At 65.9% G+C, this 17,386-nt stretch overlaps 1 protein-coding gene across 11 annotated transcripts in view; it reads left to right on the top strand.

Annotated features, from left to right (window-relative positions):
• The window catches only part of EEFSEC (eukaryotic elongation factor, selenocysteine-tRNA specific), a 204,717-nt gene that overhangs the window by 143,799 nt on the left and 43,532 nt on the right, over positions 1–17,386 (top strand). For 4 of the 11 annotated variants that reach the window (XM_067755658.1, XM_067755654.1, XM_067755655.1 and 1 more), the window contains one exon: positions 13,015–13,408. The exons of the other annotated variants lie outside the window; for them this stretch is intronic. In XM_067755658.1, the coding sequence (XP_067611759.1) occupies positions 13,015–13,187 (173 nt within the window). In that variant the 3' untranslated portion in view covers positions 13,188–13,408. Of the gene's footprint in view, positions 1–13,014; positions 13,409–17,386 lie in introns of those variants that run through there. 11 annotated transcript variants of the gene reach the window in all.

Raw genomic sequence — 17,386 nt, 5'->3', positions numbered from 1 at the left:
ACGCGAGAGCCCCACCGCTCTCCCACAGGTGACACCCCCTCCCCATGCGTCCCTGTACTCTCCCTGCCTGAGGTTGTGTCCCTAACAGAGGTGGCGTTGCTGCGGTTTCAGTGGCTCCGTTTTTGGTCTCGCACTGACCCAGGGGTGCCAGAGCCCTTGCTGCTTCCGTTTCAGAACCTGCGCCCCCGGCGGGGTCCTAGTTGACTCACCTGACTGCTGTGTGTTGTCCCGCAGCCCGGGCAACTGTCACCTGTGTGAGCACGGGTGGGTGGTTTCCACGTCTCCCTGCTTCACAGCGTTTCCCCGGGTGGGCACCAGGAGGCCTGCTTGTCTCGTCCTGGAATGGAGTGAGGCCTTGCCCGCCTCTCCTCCACCCTCATCCCTCCAGCCCGCGCCTCCCCCATGGCCTGTCTCTCGCCACTCAAAGGATGCAGCCGTTGGGCTTTCAGAGCAGCTTGTCCTCGGCCTGGTTTCTTGGAGGCCCAGGGTCAGCCCTAAGTATCAGGCCTCTGCGGGAATCCTCCCCTGCGGAGCAGAGCCGGGGGTGAAGCGAAACCCCGGCGTTTAATCAGAAACTGGGCCCCTGGTTTGCTCTGTCCGATTCTGCAGGCAGCCACTTCCCATCTGTAACTTGGAGTAAGGTCCCCAGGAGGTCGTGTCACAGTCTTGAGGCTGTCACGTTCCCTCAGGAGGGGGAGTGTGCGAGGACGGATGAGCAGGCATCTGGAAGCGCCTGCGTGTGCCTTGTTCTGACGCCCCGCCCCTGCCCAGGGGCCCGTCTCTTCTGTGGTCCACGGCTGGAAATTGGCCCCTGGGCTGGGCCTTGCCCCCGGTGGTGGGTGATTTCTCTGAGGCAGGACGGGCGGCCCAGGGCCAGTGGGGACCTCGGAGGAGCCACCCGAGTCCGGCTCCTTCACACGCCACTCCCCGCCCTGTGCTGCGCGCTCGGCTCAGCTCGGACTGGGGACGCAGGGGCAGGAGAAGTTGCTGCTCCCTGCCCTTCCGGGCTCCGTACCTCCAGACAGGCCGGGAGCTGGGGAGGACGCGGGCAGGTGACAGGGAAGGCGCAGCTTCCTCGGTCTGGAGGAGCCCAGAGCACCTGTGAGGAAGCAGCATCGTGTGAGACCGGCCCGCGACTCACAGTCACCGGGGTGGCCGGGGGTGGGGGCAGGTACGTGCAAACGCCCGGTGGGAGATGCAGCGGGAGAGGTCGGTGGGGCCTTTGTCCCCTACCTCAGGACAGGGGAAGCCACTAGAGCCAGGCTGAGCTTATGACTCTGCAGCCATTGCCTGGCTCACCTTAGGCAAGGCCCTTGCATGTCAGTTTTTTCTTCTAAAACGGGGCTCCCGACACCCACTTCCCGGATTATGAAGAATAACAAACCTGGCAGTCTTTGGCCTTCCGGTGGCCCCTGGGGCTGCCAGAGGAGAGACATGGGAAGCTGCCTTCAAACTGCTGGACCTTGAGGTGACCCTCCTGGGAAAACGGGGTGCAACTTCCCCACCACACAGAGTCCACAGGAGGACCTGGGGCCTTGCCTGCCAAGGGCAGACACTGCAGCCGCCAGCAGGGCCCGCGGCACAGGAGGAGGGCGCGTGCCAAAGCTGAGGTGTGCAGGCTGGTCCCCGGTCGGAGTCCTCTCCCCGCAGCCCCAGGCCCACCTGAGAGCCCCGGGCCAGCGGGAGCTGCATGGGCCGTACATCTGTGCAGGTGTGTCTGAGCGTGTGTCCACGAATGTGTGCCCGTGCCCGCGAGTGTGAGTCTGTGCCCGTGAGTGCTTGTGTGTGTGTTGTGTTTTCACAGAAGGGGGGTGAGTGAGAGGCCAGCTTCCTGACAGGGCAGTTGTAAAACATTCATAAAACTTTTATTGGACTTGCCACCCTTCCAGATAAATATTTTTCGATTTTATGGGCTTGTTTTAGGGCCCTGAGCTTAATCATGGCTTTGTAGCCGCCTTTAAAAAAATTAAATATTGTTTTGGCAAAGGGAGCCCCCTCCCCCCACCCCACCAAAGGCGGCCGCTCTCTGAGCTCATAAATTCCTGCCGCTCTCAACTCCTGCCCTCTCTCCCTCCGTACCCTCACAGCCACACTAGGATGAACCTAGAAAACGAGGGAAGAGGGAGAGAGAAAAAATAACTGTTATTTTTTTCCCGCTGCCGCCCCAGCCTAACGCTGGAGGGTCGTCGGTCCAGCCCATAGCGTCCACAGGAGGAAGCCAGCGAGGGGTCCAACGGGACCCCTGCTGCCTCCTGAGGGCCACTGCCTGTCCTGGAGACAGGGATGGGTTTGCATAGCCCCCAGCTCCTCCCCAGCTCCCTCCTGCCCCACGTGGGTCCTGAGCAAAGCCCCCTCTCACGCCCCCCGCCCCAGGACTCAGCACATCACCCGTCGCTGTGCTGCACCTCCTGCGCTCATGCCTCTGTCCTTCACGTGTCGGTTGTAAGTGTGTGCCCTGGCAGAGGTAACCCGTACACGGCTGTGTCCCCACACCTAGAGCAGGGCCTGGTGCTGTCACGCGTGCCCGGTGGACACCCCAGCGGTGGTGATCGTGGTGTGATAAGTGGTTCATGCTGTGTAGACTTGCTTTGTGCTGGACACCGTCCTAAGCGTTGTGTCATGTTAACTCACGTGTGCGTTACGACAACCTTGTAGAGTGCATTGTACTGTTGCCCCATTTTTTGGATGAGGAGACAGGCACCGAGAGGCAGAACGCTCGCGTGAAGCCACACCGCTGATCCGTGCACAGCCGGGCTCTTGGCCGTTCCTACTGATTCCGGGGGGGACCAAGAGGGAGAGCCTGTGCCCTTCCAGGCGCTGCAGCCTGGACCGAGCCCTGTCCGGTGGGCACAGCCAGCACTGGAGCCCGGCCCTGGGCCTGGGGGGCTGGGACAGTGGCTGAAGCTCAGATGCCTACCCTGCCGGGTCACCAACTCGGGTGCCTCCAGGGACGGGCGGGTGACAGAAATGAGTGGAGCCAACGGGCCCGGCACAGGCCACGGAGGAGCTGTCACGGCCGCCCCCCCACTGCCGCGGCGTGGGAACGTGAGGGTAGGTCCTCTGGCTTTTCGGGACAAGCTAGTAACGCAGAACCGTGTGTCCAGCGTCCTGAACCTGAAGGTTGGTGAGTCACTCATGTATTTCAGAAATGCCGTGGGCACAGAGACGCGTCCGCCAGGCCTAGCTAGGGAGGAAGCCTTCTCAGAGGAGGCGGCCCTGAACTCGGCCTTGAAGGGGGCGGGGGAGACGGCCTGGGGAAGGCTGTCCCAGGCGGAAGGAACGTTGGCTCTGCTCGGGAGGGCGCGCTCCTGCGGCCCAAAGCAGGGGCTGGGGGGACACTGGGGGGTGGCGTGCGGGACGCCTGGACGCCTGAGGAGGCCGGGGTTCCCCCGAGGGGCGGCGGACGGAGTCCGATGGAGCCCCCAGAAGACCTCCTGGGCCGCCTTGCGAGGGGCAGGGGCAGAAGTGATTGGGGGGCCTGGTTCCAGGAGGAAGGGGTGACCCAGGGTGGAGAGGCAGAGACAGGCACGAAGACCAGGCCAGACCAGACACAGGAGCACGTCTATGTGCTCAGAGCAGCGCATGGCGCTCACCCCCTGGTACGGGCAGGGTACTGGGCCCCTGGCATTTAAGACCCCTCGAGCTTTACTGGAAAAAGCAGAGAGGAGGAAGCCTTGTTTCCAGGGCTGGGGAGGCAGGGCACGTCCACGGAGCCCGTCCGCTCCAGGCTCCCTGAGGCCACTCGCCGCCTCTTCCAGGGAGGGGCTGCTCCCTGCTCGTGCGGCCCACTTCCCATCATGGACACTGAGATCTGGGGGCCGTCCCCAGGTGCCCAGTGGAGCTGCCTCTCCTGAGCCGGCGATCCACCCCCCCCGGCTGACGGTGGTTCAGGGCCAGCCATCCTTGGGTACACGTGCTGCGATCCGCATGTGTCATACTGGTGCAGAGACAGCCACGGATACCAGCTCAGGTCCCCTGGCACTGTCCTCCCCACCCCGGGCCTAGGCCCCTGAGGGCAGAGAGACGCCTGGTTGGAGCTGCTCTGAGCTGAGGTTGGGCCCTCCTCAGACTCGGGGACAGGCTCCCCACATGTAGCATACGCCCTGCCCCCTAGCCGCAACGAGAGAGCTGAGCCACAGACAGACTAAATCCCGCCCAGGGCAGAGCCTGGGAGGGCGTTTTGGAAGGAGGGGGACACATGCCGGTGGGTGAGGGTCCACGCCAGCCCATCAGCAGTTGCGGGGGGCAGTGCCGAGCCAGGCGGGTGCTCCGTCCCCATTGCGCCTTCAGGGAGCCCCGGGACAAGGACAGTGCACATTGCGGGGAGGGGAAGGAGCAGAATGCGGTGAGAATCAGGCAGTGATGCCGCCTGCAGCACCTGCTCTGTGCCTGGCCCTGCACTGCGGGCTGGGGACCCACGTGGCCACGTGGGCGTGAGGGCTGCCATGGAGGGAGCCGGCGCAGGGCTCTCCCGCTGGTACCTGGTGGACACACGGCAGACGGCTGTCGAACGGATGACGTAGCGATGCAGTAGCGTCGAGCCAGCCTCGGTGGCGCGCTGGTGTTGGTGGGTCAGGGGGCAGTCAGCCCTCACACCTGCCTCCCCTGAGCCCGCCAGGCGCTCGCAGGCCCGGCTCTGCCTGTGAGGGGCTGTGCCTGCGCTCGCGGTCCCGCGTGCCCGTGCAGGGGGGGCAGCCGCGCTCGCCCCGGCTGCAGGCTGCAGGTCAGGGAGCGGTAAACGGCCGGAGCCTGCGGCTGTTGAAGCAAGAGTATGGATGGGGACCAGAGGCTCGCCCCCCGCCCTTCCCTGTCACCGGAGAGGACCGCCAGCCCTGGCGCCGCCGCTCCCAGCGCACTGGAAACGGGGCTGATATGTAATCACGCTGCCGCACACGGGCCCTGGGAGGCGACTGCTCCCCGGACCTTTGTGCCCCTTCGTGATTCTGGGTGAGGGCTTTTTTCCCGAGTCATAGAAAGGACATTTTTAATATGTGGAATTTTTTTCAAGAAAAGCACTATGAGGAAGCCTTTTATTGTCCGTAAGCTCTGCGTTTCACACCAGTGATCTTGGTCTCTGCCCTCGGTACTTTAATTGAAGATTAACTGCTGCTAAAGAGTGTACACATTTAGGGAGTGTTTGCAGTGCTAAAATTCAGCCTCCTCACTGTGGGGACAGTGTCCTTGGGGCCACCGGGACCCGTGCCCTCCCTCGCCAGCCTCCAGGGGAGGTCCGCGGAGGAGGCCCCGGCAGGAGGGGTGAGTCCTCGCAGTCCGCGGGGGCAGGTCGGGCGTCCAGGAGCAGCGTGGGCTCCTGAAGGCAGGGCCCTCACGTACCTTAGCCCCGAATCCCTCGTCCCGAGCCAGGAGGACGCCTCTGCTGAGAGCAGGCCGGTAAGGCCACCGCGTCCGCACCGGGCTGTGGGCTCGGAGCTGCGTCCCCGAATCCTGAGGGCTTAGGTCACTTCTCTGCCGCTAGCCGCGTGACCTTGGGTGAGTCCTTCACAGCCCCGGGCCTCAGCTTCCGCCTGTGGATGGTGGCACGGACGGCGCACCTTCCTCGTGAGAGGCGAGGCACGCAAAGTGCTTCTCTCCTCCTTCCTGGGCCGGGCTCTGGGATCCAGGCTCTGCCCTGGGAGAGCCTTGGTCGGTTAGGGGTGAGGTCGCGGGCCACGCCCAGGCCCGGGTGCAGGGCCCTGGAGCTCAGCCCACTGCGTCTTGGCTGTGACTTCGCGCTGGCTGCTGACGACCTCGTGCCGGCTTCCTGGTGTACAGAGTCCCCCCGGGACACAGCGTGAGGTCGAGGGCCCTGCTGTCCTGAGGCAGCAGGAGCAGTGCCTGCACATGGTTGGGGCCCTGTGGACGTTAGCCGGGGTCACTGTCGGGGTCCTCGTGACCGTGGAGAGCTGGCTGTGCCCATCCTCTGGCCGTCCGCGCCAGGTGTGCCTCACGGAAGATGGTCTCTGCCCTTCACACCCACCTGCCCCCCGCCCGCCGTGGAGTCCACCTTCAGCATCTGTGGGCAGTGTGCGAGGAGTCCCAGCAGTCCCGTTGAGACCCAGAGCACGGAGGCACTGCGGCCTCGTCCCTGGAAGTACCTGGAGACAGTCCCCATGGGGCCGGCCCACGCTGCCCGGGCAGGGCACCCCCAGTCGTTCCCCTGCCTTGTGCCCTTTCCTCCCCACCCCTGTGCCCCGCCCGGCCCTTCAGCTGTGTACCCAGCGAGAAGCAGCAGGGTGCTGGGCTGGCCAGGCCCGAGCCAGGCGGCGGAGGGCGTGGCTTTGTAAGGCCATGGGCCTGACTAGCTGTGTGACCTGGACAGTCACCTCCCGTGCCTGGAAAGGACTTCTGGAGGCTTGCAGGAGACGCTGAACGCTCCTGGCTGGGCGGCGTGTCGAGGAGAGCGCCAGCTAAGTGGTTGCGTTGACGGTGGTGGCAGGGGCGACCTGGCCGGGCCCAGGCCCCGTGCTCCAGGCGGCCTTCCCCGCCCAGAGACTTGGTCAGACCTCAGCCCGAGGGCTAGCCGGAAGGGCTCCCCCGAGCACTGCCACTGAGGCAGGGCAGCGCCGGCCTCGGGTCGCGGTCAGCAGGGTCCCACCCTGCCCGGACAGCCCTCACTCCTGGGGCTCGTAGCCCATCCCCTGTGGGCAGTCGCCACCCCCGGGACCGTCTGCTCGCACCTGTCCAGCGTCCAGGTCCCCACGTGCCGAGGGGGCCAGCGCGTTCTGCCTCCCCCAGTGCCTGGCTCAGCTGTCAGCTGTGGGAGGGTGACGGGAGCCAGGCGGACAGGTGGGCGGCTCTGATTCCCGGGGCGTGGGCGCTGCCGGGGCCCTGCCCTGGCAGATGAGACAGGGCAGGTGTGCCAGGTGGCCAGGGTCCCCCTTCCTGGAAATGCTGGCATGGCTGCAGGCTGCACCCCGTCTCCTGGGCACACAGGTTCTGGACGTGGGACAGTGTAGAGGGCCTCAGTGGTCCTGGAGGAGGGAGGCCTGGAAGGCTTCAGAGGAGCCAGAGCCATACGCTAAGCTCCGCTGAGACGCGAGCAGGGGTGGGGTTTGCCAGGTGGACGGGCCTCGTGGACACCTCAGGCTGAGGGGGCACCGGTGCAGAGCCAGGGCGGGGCGGGGGCGCGTGGGTGAGTGAGGAAGCACGGGGTGTGCCGGAGGCGCTTGGCGAGGGCCTGGTTAGAGGAATTTGGACACCTGCCTGAGGAACGGCTGGAGGTTTCTGAGCCGAGAGGGATGATCAGGTCTTTGTTCTGGAAGGATCTCTGGCAGCCGACCCAAGGCCAGATCAGAAGAGAGAGCTGGCAAGAGGGCCCGGAGGCTCCTGCCAGGAGGCCAGTGCAGGGCCTGCTTCTGCGGGGCCTGTGGGGTGCCGAGGCAGGGGTCCTGGGGGTGCCGCGCCCCGGGAGCAGCCCTGGGAGAGAGGTGGTGAGCCCTGGCTGCCCCGAGCACCCGCCCCAGTGGCCCCCCACCCCCCAGCCACCTGAGGGGGTGTGGCCCCAGCCCGAGGAGCAGTGGGAGCCGACGCTGGGCGGCGTGGGGCTCGTCACAACCCCCAGCAGCCCCGCACCAGCTGCACCCCTTCCAAGTGACAAGGGATGCTCCCGTGCCCGGGCCGTCACCCTGTAGGTGAGCCTCTGATTCTCAGACCAAGTCATTTCCTGTTTCAGAATCGCTTTGTTTCTTGCCTTAAAACAAAATCCTTCCTTCCACACAACGCCCTGGTTTTCACTCCCCGCACGCCCCCAGTCTCCAAAGCCTTGGCTGCCTTATAATTTCAATTTACATGGTGTGGGAAAGATTTCTGCAAAGGGCCCTTTTTGTTTTTGAAGAATTCATCATTGCTGCTAAGAAGCTTAATATAAATTAAAGGAGGAATTAAGCAACATTAAGACATCAAAATGGGGGTGCGGGCGCCCACCGCCTCGTCTCCGCCCATCAAAGGGGCCGCGTGGAGCCCGTGGAGTGTGCGCTGAAGGCCTCAGACGGGGCCAGCTCCAAGGAAGGGCCTGTCTGTCGCCCGCCTCTCCTAATTCCCTTTGTTGCGGGGACAGCGGAGCACACGTCTGATAAAAACTTAATCACCTTATCTTTTTAAAGCAAATTGCATCTCTGTTTACATATGGGATCCATAGCAGGAAGAGAAAGGAGGGAAAACCAGGCAGCTGTCCCCCCCCAGCCAGCCACGCTCCAGGCTCCCGAGGATGAGACGAAAAACCAGGCCCGCAAAGCCACGGCAGGGGTTCCAAAGCTGCCGTCACCCCAGAAGACCCCAAAGTTCAGGAGGGTCAGCAGGAAGGGAGCCGACCCGTGCCCCGGCTGCCCAAGCGGCCAGTCCTTCTCTGCCCGAGCGGCCAGTCCTCGCGCCAGCTCTGGTCGCCAGCCCGGCTCTCCCTAACCCGCTAGGCCTGCCCCGTACCGCACTTGCCTCTGGGCGTGTCGCTGAAAACCAGGCTGCCTGTCCTCCTCGGGCCTCTCCGCCGTGCCGGCTCCATCAGAGCCAGGCTCAGCCCAGGCCCAGTTCGAGGGACCTCAGCCACACTGCCCCCAGGGCGGGCATCCAGTCCAGAGTCGGCTGTGGCTGAATTCAAGGCCCTTCCCGACCATCCAGCCCCCAGCCCAGCTGCTGGCTGTGCCCCTCTGTGCCCCTCAGCCACCCGTCATCCCCGGGATGCTGACCCCCCAAAGGGCCCCCCTGTGCCCCGGCTCCCTCCCCGCCCTGCATTTCTGCTCTCTCCAAGGCTGCAGCTGCGGGAGGGGGTGTGCTGGAATGGCGGGAGCTGGCGCAGCTCTGAGGGGCCACCGCGGGGGCCAGTGACCCCGAGCTGCCTGCAGGGCTCGGTCCCCCCTGGAGGGTGCAAGCCGCCCACCAGCGTGGAGGCCGCTCTTCCAGTCGGGCCCCAGCATGAAAGCGAGGCCAGCAGTTGGGGGCAATCTGCCGGCTTTGATGGCCGTGTCAGGGCGGCACCCACGGCCAGGGCTTGGGAAGCAGCGCGCTGCCCGCATTCTTCCCTGATTACCCGAGCCCCAGCCAGGGCCCAGCAGCCTCCAGCCCATTGTGCCTTTGTGTGGAGCTGGCGCTCGGTGAGAAAGGCCAGCCCGGCCCTGGGAGAGTGTCCCCAAGGGAAGCCACGGGTAGCAGCGTCACCCCCAGGGTCACGCCAGCCCTCCCCACCACATCCCGGGGTCTGGGCTGGTCGGGGGGTGGAGCGGGGCCGCTGGGCTCCAAGAATCCTGAGGGTTAGGGAGAAAAAGCAGGGACGCCTGTGAGCCCCGTGGGATCACGGGGACAGCGTGAACTTGAAACCTGCAGCAACTCTACCCTCATGCCCACCCCACCAGGCTCCAGGTCACGTGGGGCAGGGGGCCTGCTCTCTAGACCCAGCTTCTCCCTGGGCCGCAGGCATGCAGACGAGTTTTTCTGGTCCTGGAGGCACAGCTCTGCTGGTGGGTTTCCCTTCCTCGCCCTGCACACCCACTCGAGACCCCACTCATTCTCTGCGTCTTCGTCCAGCAAATCCTCCCTGTACCCGCAGGCCAGGCCCTGTGCCTGGGCCCTAACTCCCACACAGGCCGCTGGGGAGCAGACACAAAGCAAAACTCCTGCGAAATGGGGCTCCAGCAGTGATCCCGCCAGCCAGGGCAGGGGCGGGGAAGCCTTCCCGTGGGGCAGTGGCTGAGTAGGAGTTGGCCAGACAGAGAGGGCCGGGGAGAGTGTTCCAGGTAAACGGAGCGGGTTCAGAGGCTCTGCTTTATGTCTGCTGGCTGGAGCAGGGAGCCCGTGATGTGGCAGAGTATACAGGGAGGCACCCGCTGGGTGACACTCAGGACCTTGGATGCCAAGTAAGAGGAGAGACTCTGTCCCGTGGGTGGAACCAAGCCGGGACAGCCACACGTGTCTCAGCGCGGCCCCTCCGCCCCTGGGGGTGGGACTAGGGAGAAGACCAGCACAGTGGTCCCCCAGGGCATCGCCGCGGAGGCCTCCTGTGCGGGGCCAGGCGGCACGGATGCAGAGCAGGGATGCTTGCTGCAACGGCGGCGCAGAATCCGCGGCCTCCCTGGGGGCGAGCAAGGGCCTGAGACCCTCCCTGTCTGGGCTCCCACGGGCCCAGCACACGGGGCGCCTCGTGGACACGGTTAGCCCAGAGCCCCGGCCCTGCAGCCCCACCAGCACGTGGCCATATGTGCTCTCTGTCCTCGAGCACCATGCCCACCCCACCCAGGACTTGGCGCTCAGGCTCTCTGCCTGCAGACCCTCACCCGGCATCTCCATGTGGCCGGCCCCTGATCTCCAGCCCCAGGTCCCCCCCGGTCCCGCCCCGGTTCTTCCTGGAGAAGCTAGCCCTCGGCGTTATTTCCCTGGTGGCCCTGGTGGCTGTCTGCCTACCTTGCTGCCTTGTTTACTGCCTGCCCCTTCTCGGGCCAAACTCTGGCGGGCAGGCCCGCCATCGTCTCCCAGGCCTGGAGAATTCTGTGAAGGTTTTCAGGCAGTGACCACCCGACACCCTGACCTGCCCTCACTTCACACCACTTGCCACTTGGCTGAGGGGAAAGGCCACCACACAACAAGGTGGCCCCCAGTGGCATCACCACGCATCCCCACAGCCTGGCTGCCCCAGCAGACGGTCTCCGCTGGTCGGCATTCAGGCCACCCCATAACGGAGCAGAGGGAAACAAGGCGGCCATCTCAGGAAAACAATTAAGTGGCCTCGTCCTCGCCAGCGCCAGATAGATTTTCCAGCTCTGCCTGCTTTGGGCCGCGCAAGGTATGCGCTCTGTGTAACGAGAGCCATCGCGGGCGAGATGGACCGCCGATTGGGCCACGCCTGTCTCCCCAGCCCGGCGCAGACGCCGGGGAGCCCCGCGCCTCTTCAGCCATCAGACCTCCTGGCACCAGAGGGGGACGGGCTGCCCGTGCATTTGTCAGGGTCTGGTGCCAGCCGCCTCCTTGCAGAAGGAAGGCCGGGGAGTCAGACATACCTGCAGGACTGGCACTGGCCTGAGGGCTGCCCCGGGGCCTTTCCCACGCCCCACGCCCGACCCCAGCGGCGGGCGTGGGGCCTTCGATCTGACACCAGGCTGCCCAGCAGGAGGGAGGCTCCCCTTGGCCCCAGCATCCTGGAGCCCCTTCCGCCGAGAGCCCCGCCTCCCCAGGGAATGCAGGCTTTGAGGTGGGCGGTGGAGAGGGAGACCAAGTCCCTTGTGCAGCGAGCAGGGCCGTCCCCGCTGACTCTGCGGTTGTCCCTTGAGCCAGCCTCCTGGTCACCTTTCTAGACATCCAGCAGCTGCAGGGCAATGCCCAGTGCTCTCCCGGGCTTGCTTCCTCTGCAGAGCCGTGGTCCAGATCCTGTTTTGGGTGGACACCCCGAGCGATGGGCTGGGTGGCGGCAGCCCACATCTGCCACCAGATGTGGACCAGAGTTCAAATCCTGGCTCTTCCCAGCTGACTGTGGGGCCTCACATGAGGCACCGCCCTCCTCAGGGCTCCGTTCTCCTCAAGTGTGTGGAGGGCCCGGGGGACGGGACGGCCAGGGTCCTCCCTGCACTGAAGCGTGACGTGAGCTTCCGCTGGCCCCTCTTCTTGGGAGCAAGCCAGCGCCCAGGTGAGACTGGGCCCGGGAGGACACCCCTCACATGACGGCAGAGGCACAGTGGGTGCACCGGGTGTGCAGGGGGCGATCCACCACCTCGTGCCCATCCCAACTTCCCACTGGCTCCGGACACCCAGCCGTTAGGTCTCCTGGCCAGTGGAGCCTCTGTGTGTGGATTAGAAGTGAGTGCCCTCTCTGGGGACACAGCGGCCTGCCAGGACCCTTGTTTGGTGAGCAGGTGTGGAGTTCCTAGCTCCTCACTAGGGTGTGGAGTCTGCACACCTCCTGGCCCATCCAGGCTCACCCTCACCCCAGCCCTGCCAGCCTGCTCCCAGCAGGGTTGTGGGACTCACAGAGGGGGAGCGGCTTGTTCTGGGGTGCCCGCTGGTGCAGAGCTAGTCTGGGGCCTGGCCAGAGCCTCGGCCCATACGCTCGGGGTAGCCAAGTAGTCTCACCCTGGCCGGTAGCCCACGGAGAGACTGCCTCGTGCTGCCCCCAAGCAGACGCCTCGTAAAGACAAGCCCCAGAGAAAGGGGCACCGCAGCCTGGTGTTGGACGCGGGGAAGGGCGTCCCAGGCAGGAGGAACAGCATAGACAGAGGGGAGCCCGGGGACGGCCGTGGGTTCCTCAGGGCTGCCGGGAAAGCAGGAAAGCAGTGGACGACGGGGCTGGAAGGGTCGGGTGAGCGTTAGGGTGTCAGCAGGAAGCAGATTTCCGCTCGGTCGTTCCGCTGGAGGGAGTGGACAGAGGGTCTGTACCGAGGCACGGGTGCTGAAAGGAGCCAGTGAGCCGTGGGGGCTGCTCCACCCCCACCCGGGGTTAGGGGGACAGCATCTGCCAGCGCCCAGGGAGGAGGACCCCAAAGGAGCTCTGGCCAAAGAGTGGGACCGTCGCCCCACTTCTCCCTCCCTCCGCCCTCCGATCCACTAAGGTCCTTCGGCAGAACCGTGATGCCGTCTGCAGAGGTCGCCACCCGGGCACACAGCAGGGCGGGGAGAGCATCTCCAGGGGCTGTTGGAGAGTGCCGAGCCCGGGGGGGCCTCAAGTGCCAAGTCTCGGGGTTGAGACTTAGGATGAATGCGCCGGGAACGGCGGGGCCGCTTAGGGCACCAAGAGCGGGGCGGCCCACAGGGGCCTGAGTGCTGGGTGGGTGGGCGGGCAGGGGACCGGGAGAGCCAGGTGGGAGCCATGCTGAGCTCCAAGCCAGCCAGGCTGGTGGCGTGGACCAGTGCGGCGAGGGGCCCAGAATGCTGGTTGGGGAGGCAGGGGGGCGAGCCCAAGGTGACACTGGGGTCCCGGCTCCGCCACAGAGGGTGTAGGGCGTTGCTGAGTCGTGGGGCACGATGGAGCTGGGCCAGCACACGTGCCGTCTATGGTGGCGGGTGGCAGAGTGACAGGCTCTCCCTCTGTGCCTCACGCAGGTGGCCTCAGCCCCGAGTCCAAGAAGATCTTGACACCCACCCTCAAGAAGCGGGGCCGCGCCGGCCGAGGGGAGGAGGCCGGGCAGCCAGAGCCCGTCCAGCACGTGGCTCTCAGTTTGTCTTTCAAGCGCTACGTCTTCGACACCCACAAGCGCATGGTCCAGTCTCCCTGAGTGCCCGCCGGCCGCCCCAGGGCACCTTGCCCAGGCCCGGGGGCCACAGTGCCACGTGTGCCTCCAGGCTCTCCCCGGAGCCCCCGCGCCCCCCCGCCAGGGGACAGCACCGTGCAGGAATGGGCTTCGGCTCCACAGCTGGTGGCCGGTGTCCCCCAGGCTGCCCGGCTGGCGGCCAGCGCTTGCCAGTCGCAAATAAATGGCCCGTAGTGCCGCCCGTTCTGCTGGTCTCCGATTCCCTGGGGCCCCCACCCTCCCAGATCTGTTCCCAAGGGCGATGTCGGGAATTGCCGGGGCTCCTGCCGAGAGCAGGGCTAGGGGAGGGACCCGTTGGGCTGAGGGGGTCCACAAAGTGTCAGGCCCTTAGGTCAGGCTCGGTGGCCCCTCGGGTCTCCTGGGCCTTGAGAGAGTCCGGGAGTCCTTGGGCAGCCGAGTCCAGGAAGGGCGCCCAGGGGTGTCTGGGAGCAGCGGGTGCCAGGCCAGTGCTTCGGGGCAGAAGGCAGGCTGGGGGGTTTGGCCCTGCATCCCAACACCAGGAGTCCCCAGGCCTTGTGCCTGCAGCCGGGCCTCTCTCGAGCCCAGCAAGCCCCGCCCTGGCTCCTCTGCCCCCTGTGCCTCAAGCCACCCCACCCTGCAGCCCGACCTGGCCATACTCAGAAAAGGGTGAAGTGGCAGAGCTGACGGGCTGAGGGGGTATCAGAGCTTTTAAAGACATTTGCAGGATGAACACATGTTCCAGAGTCCCTTTATTTGGCCTCCAGGTGGACGCAGAGGCCTCCCTTTTACCCTGGTAATCGGTGTATTATGCTTTAATTTGCAACAATGGCATTAAAAATATTAACAGGGATGGCTCATAATCAGATGACTTGGGCCTGGTAAGCCCTGGAGCCAAGGGCCCCGGGCAGAGAAGGATGCTGTGGACCCGCCGGGCCTGTGCGTGGTGGCCGTGCTGGGCAGCGGGCAGGCCTAATCCAGCGCCAGCATGGGTGCCGGCAACAGTGGTGGCAGCCACCCCACGGCAGCCCTCACAGGGTCCCAGACGTCAGGCCAGGCAGCCGTCAGGGCGACAGCTGCGAGCTAGGTGGGCAGGGACAGTCCGGGCCTGGCCCCCATCCCCCCGGAGCTGGGAATGGGGCGGGGGCAGCTGGCGCTGCTGCAGCACCGTCAGGAAGCTCCCCTGGGAACCGTCCCCGACACCCCACCATGCGCCAGGCTCCGGGCCCCACTCTCCCTTAGCCCCACCCCTGCCCTGCACCCCATCTCACCAGGGAGGCGGTACCACCTGGCTGAGGCCGCCGTAGGTCACAGGGTGGGCTCCCAGCAAGGACTTCAGGCAGAGGCCCCGCCCCCAGCCCAGTCCAGTCCAAGGGGAGCAGGAAGGGCCTTCACGAGCACCTGCTGGTACCAGGCCCCGGGCTGGCCGCTCCCGTGGGTACTCGGCCCTTTGGAGGGGACGCTGGCAGGGCTGGGGCCTCCCGGGACTCACCCCTCAGACGAGGAAACCTTCCTTCGTCGTCCTCAGTGCGTGGGGAGCTAGGTGGGCACCACTGGGACCTCCAGCCAGGCCAAGTCCTCCCCGACTGAGGGCTGTGAGGGTGACCTCTCCCTCCAGGCCCCCTCGGGGTGGCCCTGCCCTGCACAGGCTGTGACCGTGAGCACATCACTGTCTAGCTCCACGTGAGGGGTCACGTGACCCAGCGGGGCGAGGGGTCCTCCGTGAGCAGGTGCTAATTCTGGGGGCAGATCCCTGGGAGAGAGGGGCCCCGAGCCACTGCTGGGCGTCACATCCTGGCTGCCCACTGACCAGCACTGTGCCCTCGGGCAAGTCCCGGCCTCTGCCCGGGTCCCTGGGTACAGCAGGAGAGTCAGAGCAGCAGCTGGCCTCCGTGTCCCTGCAGCCGTGGGAGGGGGACCAGTAGATGTTGTCTCCCCACCGGGAGACTGGGGGCCTGAGCACCTCTCTGCGGTGGTGTGGGCAGCCCAGACCCAGCTCTGCCCCCAGTCGGCCACTTCTCCAGGACCTCTGAGGGTGCCCACGTCTCGCCTGAGGGCAGCACTCTTCGGAGCCCCGGGAAGCAGGCGGGCTCAGGCCGAGGGAGCTAAGGCCCAGGGAGGAGGGGGCAGCCGAGCCGCGGTACAGGGAGGGGCTGCCAGGGTGCAGTGAGACTGCCCGCGTGGCCAGCGGCCCAGGAGGGGACGCTATCAGGTCTGGCATCGGTCGAAACCCGAGCACCCCAGCTGCGTCGGCGGGGCGCAGCCTTTGAAGGGGGAGCACGGCGGGCAGGTAGGGTGGGGGCCGGTGCCTGGCGCTCTCCGGAGCAGTGTCCCCCTTCCCTTGGCTCCAGGCACCCCCAGACCTTCCACGTTTCGTGGAAGAGAGGGCTACAGCGTGCGGAGCCCACCGTGGCATCATCACGCACGTGAAGTCGCAGAATACGCTCACCCACCCGCAGGGGTGGCCGGCGGGGCAGCCGCGGGGCCCAGCCACTGCCTCAGGTGGAGCTGGGATTTGAACCCCGGCTCTGGACACCTCCAGGGCCCCCCTCGCCCCAGTGCCTCAGCTGCGCCCTGGGGTGGGGGCCGCCCCGCCCGCCTGCCCCCCAGCATGAAGTCGTGGGCAGGCGCCCTGCCACGGACTGGGGCAGGAGGGGCGGCCGTGATCGGCAGGCCCGGCTGGCTGGCTGGCGGGGCTAATGCACCAGCAACGAGATAAGGCTTATCTGGAAACGTCTCTGGAATTGAGACTCTGATGGAAACAGGCTTCTGGGTTAATATACTTCTGACAGATAAAGTGGGAAGCCCTGGGGGCCCGGGGCAGGAGAAGGGGCAGCTCCTGTTCTCCCAGGCCTCCTACCCTGGCCGGCGTGTGTGCACACGTGTCTGTGTCTGGGCGTGCACACGGATCTTGGTCTCTGGGTGTGTGTGTCTCATTTGCGGAGGCTTTGTCAGGCTGGGTGTCTAGTGAAGAGGTGGGTGTCAGGTCCAGTGTGCACAGGGTGGGCACACACATTTGTCCAGGGCCAGTTTGTCCCTTGGGCCTCTTCCCCAGGACCTGGTGGGGTGGGAGTGGGGCTCATCACGCCCATTCCGCGGACCCAGAGCTTCCTTGAGGTGGCCCAGGACCCTCTCAGTGCCGGCTCACCCTCAGGCGATCCAGGCCTCAGGCCTCCCCAGTCTCCTCACGGGGCATAGAATTTCCAGGTTTCCTTTGAGGGGGCTGAGGCCAGTCCTGGCCATGGCCTCCCAGCTCCAAGTTCAGCTATGTCTGTCCCCCATGGCCATGACTAGAGTGAGGAAGCCTCTCACTAAGGGGCCACCTGGGCGAGGTCTTGAAGAGAGAGTAGGAGTTTGGGGCGGCGGGTGGGGGGGGATGCTTCGGCAGAGGGGACAGCAGGAGTGAGGGCTCTGGTGGGAGTGTGGAGTTGGGGAGCCTGTGAGAGGAGGGACAAGGTCACGGCTCCCCGGTCTCCCTCCAGCCCTGGCTGGGCCTCCAGTGGCCCCCGCACTGGCAGGTCTGATTAAAAAGAGTAATTAATGCCTGGCTGATAACACAGTCGAGCCATTAGTTAGGCAGCTCGGCCAGTGCCAGGGCCTGACTGCTGCACAGCACCCAGGCAGCAGGGATGCTGGGCATGGGGCGCTGTGCTCCCTGGGGCAGTTGACCCCGACCCTGGGCTCGCGGGGTCTGCTGCGGGAGCACCGTTCCCTCTGCCGAGGGCCTGTGGCGGGGCGGGGAGGCAGTGCGGGCAGCTGTGGAGGGAGGCTGGGCCGAGAAGAGGCCTTGAAGGGCCTTGAAGGGCAGAGGCAGGGCGAGTGTGTCCGATCAGCGTTCGAGACCCCCCCCCGCCCCCGCCCCGACTTCCGACCAGCACTGGACACTCCTGGCCGAATCCCAGGGCCTCCCGGGGGGCGGGGGCTTCGTGGGCTGGAGGAGGACTCCAAGGTTGGCCGGTGATGGGCCAACGGAAGGCCGAGCAGGCTGAGGCCCGAGGCCCCGGGGGGAGGAAGGGGACATGTGGGAGGTCTGGGGCTTCGGCGCAGGGCGTGGAACTTGGCGGCAGGGGCAGAGTACAGAAGAAGCCCAGAGCTGGTCATTCGGCATCCACCAAGCACCTCCTGTGTGCTGGACGCGGCGGGGCGGGGGCAGCCCTGGAACCCCCACCCAGGCCAGCAGGTCAGAGGTCGTGCACCCACGAGGT

The sequence above is a fragment of the Pseudorca crassidens genome, chromosome 10 (assembly GCF_039906515.1).
Source record: "Pseudorca crassidens isolate mPseCra1 chromosome 10, mPseCra1.hap1, whole genome shotgun sequence".
Taxonomy (NCBI): Eukaryota; Metazoa; Chordata; class Mammalia; order Artiodactyla; family Delphinidae; genus Pseudorca; species Pseudorca crassidens.
Note: the sequence above shows the minus strand (reverse complement) of the source record. Positions and strands in the feature narration are given on the sequence as shown.